At 35.5% G+C, this 14,718-nt stretch overlaps 1 protein-coding gene across 1 annotated transcript in view; it reads left to right on the top strand.

Moving 5' to 3' along the window:
• The window catches only part of LOC123549103 (CBY1-interacting BAR domain-containing protein 1-like), a 40,692-nt gene that overhangs the window by 20,676 nt on the left and 5,298 nt on the right, over positions 1-14,718 (top strand). Inside the window, exons 2-6 of the mRNA XM_045336911.2 lie at positions 3,456-3,530; positions 7,045-7,160; positions 8,744-8,868; positions 9,885-10,160; positions 12,344-12,457. Of these exons, the coding sequence (XP_045192846.2) occupies positions 3,456-3,530; positions 7,045-7,160; positions 8,744-8,868; positions 9,885-10,160; positions 12,344-12,457 (706 nt within the window). The remainder of the gene's footprint in view (positions 1-3,455; positions 3,531-7,044; positions 7,161-8,743; positions 8,869-9,884; positions 10,161-12,343; positions 12,458-14,718) is intronic.

Here is a 14,718-nt window from a genome sequence, read left to right as displayed (position 1 = left end):
TTAAAAACATGTTTCATATATAATTCCAAAATTTTATTTCATTTCCTGAGACAAAATCTTTCTAAAAATGTTAAAGAGATTAGTTGAATTTATTTCAAAAAAAAAATCTGCTACATGCAGGTGTTTCTCCTTGAAAACAGATTAATGACTGTTAAATATAAAGATTAATATTTAAGGCAGTTTACCTCCAGTACCCAGTTACAAACGCTTTTCATTTTTATTATGCCCCCCCTTCGAAGAAGGAGGGGTATATTGTTTTGCAGACGTCGGTCGGTCGGTCGGAATGTAGACCAATCCGTTTCCGATAGATAACTCAAGAACGCTTGGGCCTAGGATCATGAAAGTTGATAGGGAGGTTGGTCATCACCATCAGATGACCCCTATTGATTTTAAGGTCTGTATGTCAAAGGTCAAGGTCACAGTGACCCTGAATAGTAAAACGGTTTCCGGATGATAACTCAAGAACATTTGGGCCTAGGATCATGAAAGTTGATAGGGAGGTTGGTCATGACCAGCAGATGACCCCTATTGATTTTGAGGTCAGTATTTTAAAGGTCAAGGTCACAGTGACCCTGAACAGTAAAACGGTTTCCGGATGATGACTCAAGAACGCTTAGGTGTAGGGTCACGAAAGTTGATAGGGAGGTTAGTCATGACCAGCAGATGACCCCTATTGATTTTGAGATGAGTAAGGTCAAGGTCACAGTGACCAGGAACAGTAAAATGGTTTCCGGGCAATAACTCAAGAATGCTTGGGCCTAGTATCAGGAAAATTGATAGTTAGGTTGGCCATGACCAGCAGATGACCCCTATTGATTTTGAGGTCATTAGGTCAAAGGTCAAGGTCACATTGGCCAGGAACAGTTAAACGGTTTCTGATCTTCTTGTCCAAAACCATAGGGCCTAGGGCTTTGATATTTGGTATGTAGCAAAATTTAGTGGTCCTATACCAAGATTATTCAGATTATTTCCCTGGGGTCAAATATGGCCCCGCCCCGGGGGTCACATGGTTTATATAGACTTATATAGGAAAAACTTTGAAAAACCTCTTGTCCAAAACCACAGGGCCTAGGGCTTTAATATTTTGTATATGACATCATCTAGTGGTCCTCTACTAAGATTGTTCAAATTATTCCCCTAGGGTCAAATATGGCTCCGCCCTGGGGGTCACATGGTTTACATAGACTTATATAGGGAAAAACTTTGAAAATCTTCTTGTCCAAACCACAAAGTCTGTGGCTTTGATATTTTGTAATGTAGCATCATCTAGTGGTTCTCTACCATGTTTGTTCAAATTATCCCTGTAGGGTCAAATATGGCCCCGTCCCAGGGGTCATATTGTTCATATAGACTTATATAGGGAAAAGCTTAGAATCTTCATGTCCATAACTTACATCATTCAAATTTGGACCACATGTATAGTTTTGAGTGGCAAGATGAACCTTGACATGAGTGACCTTGATCTTGACCTAGTGACCTACTTTCACATTTCTATAGCTGCAGCCTTCAAATTTGGACCACATGCATAGGTTTGTGTACCGAAAAAAACTTTGACCTTGTTATTGACCTAGTGACCTACTTTCACATTTTTGAAGGTACAGGCTTCAAATTTGGACCACATGCATAGTTGTTTATTCCAAAATAAAATTTGACCTTGATTTTGACTTAGTGACCTACTTTCACATTTCTCAAGCTACAGCCTTCAAATTTGAACCACAAGCATAGTTTTGTGTACTGAAATGAACTTTGATCTTGAGATTGACCTAGTGACCTACTTTCACATTTCTGAAGGTACAGGCTTCAAATTTGGACCACTTGCATAGTTTTGTGTTACGAAATAAAATTTGACCTTGATTTTGACCTAGTGACCTACTTTCACATTTCACAAGCTACAGCCTTCGAATTTGAACCACATGCATAGTTTTGTGTACCGAAATGAACTTTGATCTTGAGAATGACCTAGTGACCTACATTCACATTTTTGAAGCTACAGACTTCAAATTTGGACTGCTTGCATATTTTTGTGTTCTGAATTGAAATTTGACATTGATTTTTACTTATTACCTTCTTTCACATTTCTCAAGCTACAGCCTCCAGATTTGAATCACATGCATAGTTCTGTCTACCAAAATGAACTTTGACCTTGAAATTGATCTAGTGACCTACTTTCACATTTCTCAAGCCACAGCTTTCAAATTTGGACACATACACATTGTTTTGGTCCGAAATGAAATTTGACCTTGATTTTGACCTTGAGCTAGTCTTGAAATTTGGAACATTCAAAAATGGCTCAGTGGATGGCGCCAAGATCACTCTGTAATCTCTTGTTAGGTTAATAGGTTAAAGGTCAAGGTCAGGTTAAACCAGAATGGTAGAACCTTTTTTTACAGTGAGCATATAATTTCTGTTCCTTGTGCAATTACTGAATGCATCAAGGGGGCATTTCGTGTTCGACAAGCTCTTGTTTAATGGAAAAATTAGTAAAAACAACATTTACTATTCTCATGTGTTTCCAAGACTTATAATCTGTCAGTAACTTAGTTTAAAAATCTTCTTTAGAAATAAAGCAATAATTTACTGGTATCTAAAATTTTTCTTTTCATTTATTGTGGTACGATCTGGAGGTCAGTGCCTTTGATAGTGAATAGTCCAGAAAAAATACAACAAAGGTGATTAAAAGCTTCTCCCTGAGAAGTTCATCACTTCTTTTGAGCATGAGCAGCATTACAAATGTACTGTCACTATTTTTATACATTTTCAGAGACTGCAATGTTTTCTGAATTTATAACAAAATTTGTCTTAACATTTCTTAAGAATTTTTTTTTATCATAATTAGGCATTTTTCACTAAAAAAAAACTAAATTGTTTTCCGCTTATTGTTTTGACCTCTTAATGTTTATAATTTAGTATCAAGATAAATTTTGAAACTTATAGATAGTTTAGACTAAATTTTAAAAGAAGATTTAAAACTTTATGGCATTTTTGCATGATTGTTAAAAAATAAAACCTGGAATAAATTAAGATGTATGACTTTTGAGGTGATCTTTATTTTTAGTGGTTATTTTTTAATCCATTTTTCGGAGTTAACAAATGTGCAAAATTAAAAAAAAAGTGTTTCAGTGGAACTGTAAGAAACACTTAGTCAGACTTTGAAGTGAATTGGAAACCACAGTATATTGCTGGTGTCATTTTCAGATGTGATACAGTCACAACAGGCACTATATACTATATACCACTTACATGTATGATCATCAGTGTTCTTGGATGCACACAATACGTATGTGTAACTGGTATGGTTTAAAAAGAAAAAATAAGTTATACCCTACATCGGAGTCAGCCAAACTACACAAATAGACTAATAGACACTGATGAATAAGTGTACACATACTTTGTATACTGTATATGCTCTGTATTCTGTGTTATGTGATGTAAATTTGTTATTTTACTGTTGACAGTGCTGATCCCCTGAATTCTACATCTCTCCCAGTGGAAATAGTACCTGTGGAGGATACTCCACACACACAAATGTTGTAAGTTCCTCAAACTAGTGTGGTATGGTGTGTGGATTAGACACTTAATTGAGTACTTTTAGTTACTTTGTCCTCTAAAACCATTTGTTGTGTTAACTGTAGTGTAGTTTTGACATTTTATATTGTTCCTCCTTAACAAAAATTATGAACACTAATGCCAGCCAATTGTTTTGAAGTGCTAATTTGAAAGTCCTATTTTTGTAGCACCTTAAACAAAATTTTGTACAGTGCATTGATATACATGTAGTTTAGATTTCTGTTATTTCACGGATGTTATCATTTATTTACACCGGTCACCGTGGCCCAGTGGTTAATAAGGCGTCCAGCTCGGGATCGGGAGGTTGAGGGTTCGACCACAGGGAGTGTTCATCCGGGAGATGTTTGTTATGGGACTCATTTTGAAAAGGCTGGTTCGTGAGCCGCAAGCTAGTTAAATGAATGGTTACCGACTTCTATCCGCCTGGCACCTGGCATAGTGGTAGGAGTTGGGAGGTAATTGGTACGCACAATAAAGGTGTCTCATAAGCCAAATAGGCTGGCCCTTTCAGTAGAGGTGACACTATAATAAACAAGACCTTTACCTTTACCTTTTATTTACCTAGTTCACATACTGTTTAACAATAGATGAATTGAATATATTCATGTGTAACATAAGTTTGCCTCTAATACCATATTTGGTAATGACTAAATAGATAGAGTTCCATTTCATTTTGTTGCCAAATTCTCATTTTTTCTGCAAGTTCATGATATGAGTTGTTAATATTGTCTCTAGATCTCATTTCATTGCAAGAGAGATGTCCATTCAGCCTTGTTCTTTAGAAATTCCAGGAAATATACTGTTCTGTCTATTCAGTTTAGTCTTTGTTTTACACAATGTAGATGTTAGTCTTGTAGAATAAATGTTGTTTTCAGTATTAAAGTTTCAAAATATTATGGTAAAAATATTAGATAAGATTTTTATTGTGAATAGAAAAAGGTGTTTGCAATAAAGTAATGGTTTATTATAAAATGGAATTGACATTTGTCACAGAAAGGTGTTTTTCACAATGGTGTCATACATGTATTTGTACTACAGATTGTGGTATAATTGTCACTGAGTGTTGTTATTAACATTTCATTTTTCTCTCCTATCACTTAGTACAAGCACTTCTTCCTAGTATATTCTACTCTCTTTACACTGAGGTGACAACATGCTAGATATATTGACTTTGTCTGTCTGTTTGTCTGGTGCTTAAAATGACTGTAGGTCAGTAACCCACAAGGTGCCATGGTCATTAAATAATTCAGAGGGACTCAAGGCAGGTAACAATTAACAAAGCACATTTGCAGAAATGGTCCTATATGTTGGACATGGCCATCTAGACCTCGCTCTGGTACAAATTACCTTCTGTAGTTTGAAAGTCGCATGTTTGATAGAAGCCATATAATGGCCTAAATGGCCCATTATTTGGACACAGTGGCCCTTCAATTGAGACCACTTTCGTAGAGGCTCCATAAAACTTGACCATCCATCTGTCTACCTGTCACAAAAATGTCTCCAGACTACTCTAAAACTAACAGTGGAAAGTTCAGTACAACTGCAAGTTTTGCAAATCTTCTGCATTTTTGGGTTGAATGATGTTTGTTGGAATTATGGCTCCTTTAAGGTCAGTACTGGATAAAGTTATGTCAATATTACTTCTCCTATATATAGATATGAGTGATGAGATTTGAATGGAACTTACAGGATTGATACGATTTATCAGAATTCCATATTTTACTAAGTTAGTCCTCTAGAACAAATTATTTCTTCAGAGAAAAAATTAAGCAATTCAAAATGTCACTTATTTTTTAAGGTTGGTTGTCGTTGGCTTTTATCTTCATTACATGTACTTGACTTTGTAAAATCGGCAAGAAACACTACATGTGAAAATCATGTTAAAACATATAAAAAAGTTATATGTAATTGAATGAAATAGTCATTTAGCATATAATCTGCATTGACTTATATAAAGTGAAAGCCAGGTTCAAACATAAGGGCAATAAAATGAAGTTGTGTGACATTTAACTTAAAACAGAAATCCTTAATAATGTACTAAATTATCAAATGTAACTGGTAGAGAGGGTGGGCATAAACTGTGTTTGCTGCCAAATGTTTACAGTTTTACCTCTGATGAAGGTAAAGCGCCAAACAACATGAAAGAAAAACATAGAAATGTTTGTGTAATAAACTGCCAAAATACATACAGTAGAAACTACTGAAGTTTGAAAGTAATGACAGAGAACCCTAAAATAGTTACTATTAATTTTTAGCTCATCTGATTTTTTGAAAAAAAATGATGAGTTATTGTCATCACTTGAGCGGTTGTCGGCGTCGGAGTCGGCGTCGGCGTTGCCTGGTTAAGTTTTATGTTTAGGTCAGCTTTTCTCCTAAACTATCAAAGCTATTGCTTTGAAACTTGGAATACTTGTTCACCATTATAAGCTGACCCTGTATAACAAGAAACATAACTCCATCTTGCTTTTTGCAAGATTTATGGCCCCTTTTGTACTTAGAAAATATCAGATTTCTTGGTTAAGTTTTATGTTTAGGTCAACTTTTCTCCTAAACTATCAAAGCTATTGCTTTGAAACTTGAAATACTTGTTCACCATCATAAGCAGACCCTGTACATCAAGAAACATAACTCCATCTTGCTTTTTGCAAGATTTATTGCCCCTTTTGGACTTAGAAAATCAGTTTTCTTGGTTAAGTTTTATGTTTAGGTCAGCTTTTATCCTAAACTATCAAAGCTATTGCTTTAAAACTTGCAACACTCGTTCACCATCATAAGTTGACCCTGTATAGCAAGAAACATAACTCCGTCCTGCTTTTTGCAAGATTTATGGCCCCTTTTGGACTTAGAAAATATCAGATTTCTTGGTTAAGTTTTATGTTTAGGTCAACTTTTTCTCTTAAACTATCAAAGCTATTGCTTTGAAACTTGCAACACTTGTTCACCATCATAAGCTGACCCTGTACAGCAAGCAACATAACTCCATCCTGCTTTTTTGCAATAATTATTGCCCCTTTTGGACTTAGAAAATCATTTTCTTGGTTGAGTATTATGTTTAAGTCAACTTTTCTCATAAACTATCAAAGCTATTGCTTTAAAACTTGCAACAGTTTTTCACCATCATAAGTGGACACTGTACATCAAGAAACATAACTCTATCCTGCTTTTTGCAAGAATGATGGCCCTTTTTAGACTTAGAAAATCATGGGTAGGACAATATTTCTATTACACAAAAAAAATCAGATGAGCGTCAGCACCCGCAAGGCGGTGCTCTTGTTAAAGTGATAATGATTATCATTGTGTACTTTTAAAGTTACCTGATAATACCATAACATTCTAAAGTTTGCATCCTATCTCTGGTCAATGGAATATTTCTGAAGAGCTTGATTGGTTGGAGAGTTTACTTCTGTTTAACCATTCTCAATTGTTTTTGAAAACACTAGCATGTAAAATCATGTGTATTTTGTATGTATATTTCAGTGAGAGCCAGTCAAAGTTTATCCAGGACAGGATAACTGCCACAGAGAAACACTTTGGTCAGCTGTGTGAAACTTTCTCTTCCTATACAAGAAAAACTGCAAGGCTTAGAGATAAAGGTATATATTATGATAGTACATATATTTTGTCATTATATGTAACAGATAGAAAATATTGTTGATTAGTCATTTTATAACACTTAGTGTTTGTCTGTCACTGTCCCAGATACGTCGAAAATTGTTTTAAGGACGGCTCCTCCCACACATGTGTCAATATCACTCGTATGTAAACACTTGCTTCTAAGAACAGCTTCCCACACACTTCTCTGTTGCCATCACTCAAATGTAAACACTTGCTTCTAAGAACAGCTTCCCACACACTTCTCTGTTGCCATCACTCGTATGTAAACGCTTCTAAGAACAGCTTCCCAAACACTTGTCTGTTACCGTCACTCGTATGTAAACACTTGCTTCTAAGAACAGCTTCCCACACACTTCTCTGTTGCCGTCACCCGTATGTAAACACTTGCTTCTAAGAACAGCTTCTCACACACTTCTCTGTTGCCGTCACTCGTATGTAAACACTTGCTTCTAAGAACAGATTCCCACACACTTATCTGTTGCCGTCACTTGTATGTAAACACTTGCTTCTAAGAACAGCTTCCCACACACTTCTCTGTTGCCGTCACTCTTATGTAAACACTTGCTTCTAAGAACAGCTTCTCACACACTTCTCTGTTGCCGTCACTTGTATGTAAACACTTGCTTCTAAGAACAGCTTCCCACACACTTCTCTGTTGCCGTCACTCATATGTAAACGCTTGCTTCTAAGAACAGCTTCCCACACACTTCTTTGTTGCCATCACTCATATGTAAACACTTGCTTCTAAGAACAGCTTCCCACACACTTCTCTGTTGCCGTCACTCGTAGTTTAACACTTGCTTCTAAGAACAGCTTCTCACACACTTATCTGTTATTATTGTTTTTCTCGGGAACAACTTGATTGAAGTCATCTCTGGGTATATCTTTCCCAGCTTTGTTCATAAAGTGGTGCTTGACTGCTTGTAGTGGGTGCTAGATCATAGAAATAGAAAAACTTTGAACAATTTTTTCTAATCTACCACTACATGGGTGTTTTCCAAACTTGTTCAGTAGCATCCTTACATGTATGTTATCCTTTTGAAAGTTTCTTCAAGTTTAATTGCTACCTTTTAATTGAAGTCTACTAGTGCTAAAATAGAATAACTTTTTAGGGCATTTCTTGGAGTTGTTACTGCCAAAAAGTATTTGACCTGGAGTCATTAAACATGACAATATTGTTATGCAGCATGTGAAGAATGCGCTCATACGGCATATAATTTGGCACAAGGATTCACCATAATTAAACAGTGTGTGTGCAACACCCAAATCCTTAGCTCAGAGGTCTCAAGGTCACTCTTAGATATCAAATATTTTAAGATATACTGATAAGGATCCAAATACCTTGGCAAATTCACATTAACAAGGTGACATGCCCCTTACAACTTAGGTTTCAGGACAGAATGTTCTATTGTCAAAGTACATTTACCCACAGTATAGACATTTCAGTGTTCTAACTTTCATGGCAGGGGTATCCATGCCATATGGACACATTTCTAGTTTTGTCATAATATGATAACAATGTCCTACTTTATTTACATGGAGCTATAACTTTCTTTTTCAGGTGACCAAATATCGAAGGATATGATCAGCTATGTTGAGGGAGAGACATTGAATCCTTCATCAAAAGAATACTTCTCAGAGTTTGCACACAACCTTTCAGCCATACAGGACTACAGAAATGCTCAAGTACATAGATTATTCTGTTATGGTTGCTGATAAGAGACTGATAAGATTTTCTTTGCATTGTTTAAATATATTCCTGGCATACTGGCATTAAAACCAGAAACCCAGAAGATCCAGTCTACATAATCCAGCATTTGATTGGTTGATTCTGAGCTCAGTCTGGAAGTTGACCAATGGCAAGGCAGAATTCTGAGACTGGTCTCCAAACTTCACTTTATAATCTTTGAGACTGAAGTGTTTACAAACCAAACAATTCTGAAATAGAAATCATCACACTCCAAATATCATGACTTCACTGTAGCCTACATGGTTATGAAAATACAACAGGGTTAGCTTTTAGTAAAACTGTTTACTTTGAACAGTATCTGCATTCAGTTCAAACTCGAGGAAAATGATTTGTTTAGACAGTCATAATGTAAATAAGCTAGATTATAAAAAAAGAAGAAGAAAAAAAAAACACTTAAACCTGTTTGTGACAAGAATCTTGGTTTTGTTTATACAATTTTCTTCCTCTAATGTCTTTTCTTTATTTTCTATAGATCTAGCATGATTTAGATTGAACTTTCAATGACTTGTAACTGTAATTGAAACACATAGTGTGGTACTGTTGCAAATAATTTTCATCTTGAAAAAGTCTCTTTTGGGCTGATTGCAATAGGTTAGCTTGTTCTCAGCTTGCCAGTTGCCTATTGTGCTGAAAGCCTGGTAAAAAAATCTTCATTGCATTTGAAAGCCCTGGTCTTTTCTCCAAATTAAAATTGTGTTGTGATACTGTCCCTTCAAAATGGCCTGAATCAGTGTAATACAGTATGATATTTTGATTTTTATCTCTTGTAAAGTTACATAATGTTAAATGATATGCTGTGAACTTGTTGCTGGCGCTGTGTTTGTTCAGGCATGTTCTTTAAGACAAGTTTGTGTTAGTAATAACATTCTAGATAGATTGAAGCAAATGATTTATGATACTGATTTATTTGTGTATATAATTGTCGTTGTATTGATTATACTTTGAAATACAGGTGACACGACTAGAGTCGAAAGTTCAGCAACCTTTAAGCAATTATGGACTTAAGTGTAAACATACAAAAGCTGATCTTAAAGCAGCATTTGCTGCAAGAGACAAAGAAACAAAAATACGCAAAAAGTTGGAAGTGGCAAGAACTAAAGGTGATACACGTCAGATAGCAACACTGGAGACTGATTTGCAACGTGCCAGCGTGGATGCTTCTCGGACAACAAAAAATCTGGAGCAGCAGTCGGATAAATTTGAACTGGAAAAATTGCAAGATGCAAAGGTACATGTATGAATCATGTTGTCTATAAATAACCAAACACTGTATCCTCCCCAAACGTAGTCTGTAGCATCCTTACAGGGTCCTCTCAGAAATTAGTGCAAATGGTTCATCTGTGCAGCACCTTGGCCATAAAAGCTAAAAATAAATGATCATATATACAAGTATTTTGAGGAACTGCTTGATGGATCTTAGTAAACATGCAGCATCCATCAGGTCTGCATCCTAACATAGATATGTCTCAAAGTTGTACATATGGTTAGCATCTATGAACATAAGTGTGTAAGAGGTTGAAATAGAAAATCTGTTAACAAAATTTTATTCATGAGCCATTTGATTGATCTTTGATCTCACCTTTCAGAGTGGTTCCAATTGTCAAAGTAGCAAAATCTTCAAATGTATTCTGCACATGAACTACTTTATTGATCTTCACCAAACTTGACCTGTAGAATATTTGAATGGTCCTGCTTTCAGAAATTTTCTGTATCCTTCTACATCATATATTTTTGGGGAACTTCTATATTTTCTATGTTTTTATTTATTTTCACTTTTTGGCTCACCTGAACTTTGTTGATGGTGAACTATTAGCTTAGGTAGGTGGTCTGGTGTCCTGCCTCAATATTTATAAGATGTACGCCTCTTGTTAGCTCACATAATCCAAACATTGAGGGAAAGCTGATTGTATGGATGAATGATCAGGCATCCTTCTCTTCTTGTCTGTCTTCCATAGATATACTGTTACCACTTTAGAGGTAACAATTTAGGACCATTCTAAATGAAACTTTGTCAGACTATTTGCATCAATTAAAATTTTTGATGAATTTGATACTGATTTATCTGGCATCAAAAATAAGTCAAATCATAGAGGCAACATTATCTGCACAATCTACACAAACATGGTCAGAATGTTTGTCTGTGTAAAGTGTAAGTCAAGTTTGTAACTGGTTCATCTTTTATCTAAAACTAGGTCAGTAGCTAAAACCTTTGAAAAACCTTATTAATATTCCAGAAGCCAAATGTTCTACCTGACAGAATGAGTTTGAAACTAGATCACAAGGTGAAATTATAGAAAAACTTTGTTAATTTTCTAGAACCTATTGTTTGTGAAACAATGTCAGTGTTTGTCTTTATAAAGTCTAGGTCAAGTTAGTACCGAGATCATCTGTAGTCAAGTACGTGGTCACTGAGTCAGATTTAATAAAATCTTTGTGAATGCTCGACAGTCCACATTTTCTACATGCTCTACCCTAAAACATTGTCAGAATGTTTGTTTTGATTAAATCTTGGTCAACTGTTGAAAGCCGGGTCATTGTGGATCAACAGATACTACATTATTTATATACAAGTATATTAACTTTAAGATATCAGAATTATCAGATTTTGATTAAGCTTGGTTAGAATTATCAGTATTAGGTTAAGTTTTTGTATTGTTAGGACGCTCCTAAAGCAATTACAGCAATTTGATTATACATGTATTTCCATTCTAAATAATAACCCTACATCATTCTAAGAGTTTATTTGTCATTTTATCACTGCTTGATCAGTTTTGCAGTATATGAGGATACTTTAGTTAACTGACGTTCCCACAATTATAGATGTAACATATTTGAGTTTCCAAATTGGGATGTAATTTTCCTGTTTGGGAAGCTTTGAAATTCAGAAATATGAAAGTGAAATAAAAAATTTATTAGTACATAAAAAATAAATTGTAGAAAATTTAGTTACATAATAGTTTAACATAGGATATCTCATTCACTCATTCCATGTATATTCTAATGCACTGAGCTTTTTGAATGAAACAGGTAAAAAATGATGATTTTGCTTCCCAATAATAAAGCAAGTTAACAAGTTTCCATTTTAGGAAGAAGGGAAAATTAATTTTCAGAATTGGAAGTTTTCCCTACTGTGGATACTGAACCAAGTTCTGGTTGCAGGCATGAGATAGAGTTATATGGTAGTTCTGGTTGGATGATTTCTCTTCTAGTTGTGGTCCTTGAACCCAAGTATAATATTTATACATTAACAGAGTGAAAGAAAATTATTATAGTCCATACACTTTTAACAGAAACCCTAAGACTAACTGAGGCAAATTATGTGTGTGGTTTATCAAGGGTGAGGACATTTGGTGTTGGTGTATTTTACTTTCTGCTGCCAACTTACAATAAATACCAATTATTCTGTTTCAGAAAATAATGACAGATTTTGTAATGATAGAGATGGCATTCCATGCTAAAGCACTGGAAGTGTATTCTCAGTGTTACCAGAGCCTCAGTAATTTAAGTGTAGACCAGGATATCAGGGTATGTATACATGCGCATTTTATAATAATAATTTTTCCGATATTTATAATAAATGTTTCTACAAATGACTTAAAAATTTCAGATTGATTTTACCAGAAATTTGTTTGATATATATGGATAATTACCCATCTCTTTTTAGCTCACCTGTCACGTAGCGACAAGGTGAACTTTTGTGATTGCCCTTCGTCCGTCGTCCTTTCATTGTACGTCTGTCCGTCGTCGTACGTCCACAATTTCTTGTGAACACGATAGAGACCACATTTTGCAATAGATTTCAATCAAACTTGCACACAGTTTGTATTGGCATAATATCTCAGTTCCTTTCGAAAACTGGCCAGATCTTTTCATTGGTTCCAGAGTTATGGCCCCTTAAAGGGCCAAAATTTGCTAATTTGGCTTGTGAACAAGATAGAAACCACATTTTGCAATCAATTTTAATCAAACTTGCTCACAACTTGTATTGGCGTAATATCTCGATTCCTTTCGAAAACTGGCCAGATCCCATCATGGGTTCCAGAGTTATGGGCCCTTAAAGGGCCAAAATTTGCTATTTTTGGCTTGTGAACACGATAGAGACCAAATTTTGCAATCAGTTTTAATTCAATTTGCACACAACTTGCATTGGCATAAAATCTTGGTTCCTTTCAAAAACTGGCCAGATCCCATCCTGGGTTCTAGAGTTATGGCCCCTTATAAGGCCAAAATTTGCTATTTTTGGCTTGTGAACACGCTAGAGACCACATTTTGCAATTGATTTTAATCAAACTTGCACACAGCTTATATTGGCATAATATCTTGGTTGCTTTTGAAAACTGGCCAGGTCCCATCATGGGCTCCAGAGTTATGGCCCCTTAAAGGACCAAAATTTGCTGTTTTTGGCTTGTGAACACAATAGAGACCACATTTTGCAATTGATTTTAATCAAACTTGCACACAACTTTTATTGGCATAATATCTCGGTTCCTTTCGAAAACTGACCAGATCCAATCATAGGTTCAAGAGTTATAGCCCCTTAAAGGGCCAAAATTTGCTATTCTTCCTTTTGCAGCCATATTGAGACTTCATTTATGGTTTGATTTGATACATACTTGTAAAATATCTTTAACAACAATAGATCTTGGATTCCATGATGAATCCAGCAGATCCAATTATAGGTTTCAGAGTTACGGCCCCTGGAAGAGCCAAAATTTGTTAATTTTACCTTGTAAACACAATAGAAATGACATTTTACAATCGAGTTTAACCACACTTACACACAACTTAAGTCACAGTAATAATTCAGTTCCTTTCAAAAACCAGCTAGATTCAGTCATTGGTTCTAGAGTTTCTGCCCATGAAAGGGGCAAAATTTTCTATATTGGCCCTTTCAGCCATATAGAGGTTTCATTTATGCTTTGATTTGACACAGACTTGCACAGAATGTTTGTCTAGATGATCTCTAGGCCAAGTTGGAAACTTGGTCATGTGGGGTCAAAAACTAGGTCACCAGGTCAAATCAAAGGAAAAGCTTGTTAACACCCTGGATGCCACATTTATGACCATATCTTCATGAAACTTGGTCAGAATGTTTATCTTGATGATTCCTATGCCAAGTTCAAAACTGGGTCATGTGGGTCAAAAACTAGGTCACCCAGTCAAATGAAAGGAACAGCTTGTTAACACTCTTGAGGCCACATTTATAACCCTATCTTCATGAAACTTGGTCAGAATGTTTATCTTGATGATTTCTAGGCCAAGTTAGAAACTGGGTCATATGGGGTTAAAATCTAGGTCAATACTCACAACAAAGGAAAAGCTTGTTAACACTGTAGAGGCCACATTTATAACCCTGTCTTCATGAAACTTGGTCAGAATGTTTATCTTGATGATTTCAAGGTCAAGTTTAACAGGTGAGCGATATAGGGTCATTACGACCCTCTTGTTTTATCTCACCTTTACTTTTTCATTTTGAGCTGCACATAATAGGATAATTGGTTTTGGTAAATGACTTCTTCTCATGAATGATCTTCACTAAACTTGGTCTGCAGCATCCTTACATAGACCTCGCTCAAGGTTGTTCAGATGAATCCACTTGGTCCCATATTGGGCTGCAAGTGCTGAAAATAGATAAAACCTTTAAACAATTTTTTCTCATTGTCAGGTTTGATAGATCTTAACAGAAATTCATTTGAAGTGAAGCATCCTTGATTGGATCTATCTCAGTTTGGTTTAAGTAGTTTTTGTTGGCTCATTTAAGGGATACCAGTGCTAAAACTAGAACA

The sequence above is a fragment of the Mercenaria mercenaria genome, chromosome 6 (assembly GCF_021730395.1).
Source record: "Mercenaria mercenaria strain notata chromosome 6, MADL_Memer_1, whole genome shotgun sequence".
Classification (NCBI taxonomy): domain Eukaryota; kingdom Metazoa; phylum Mollusca; class Bivalvia; order Venerida; family Veneridae; genus Mercenaria; species Mercenaria mercenaria.
The sequence above is the reverse complement of the archived record's forward strand: the minus strand, read 5'-3'. Positions and strand labels throughout refer to the sequence as shown.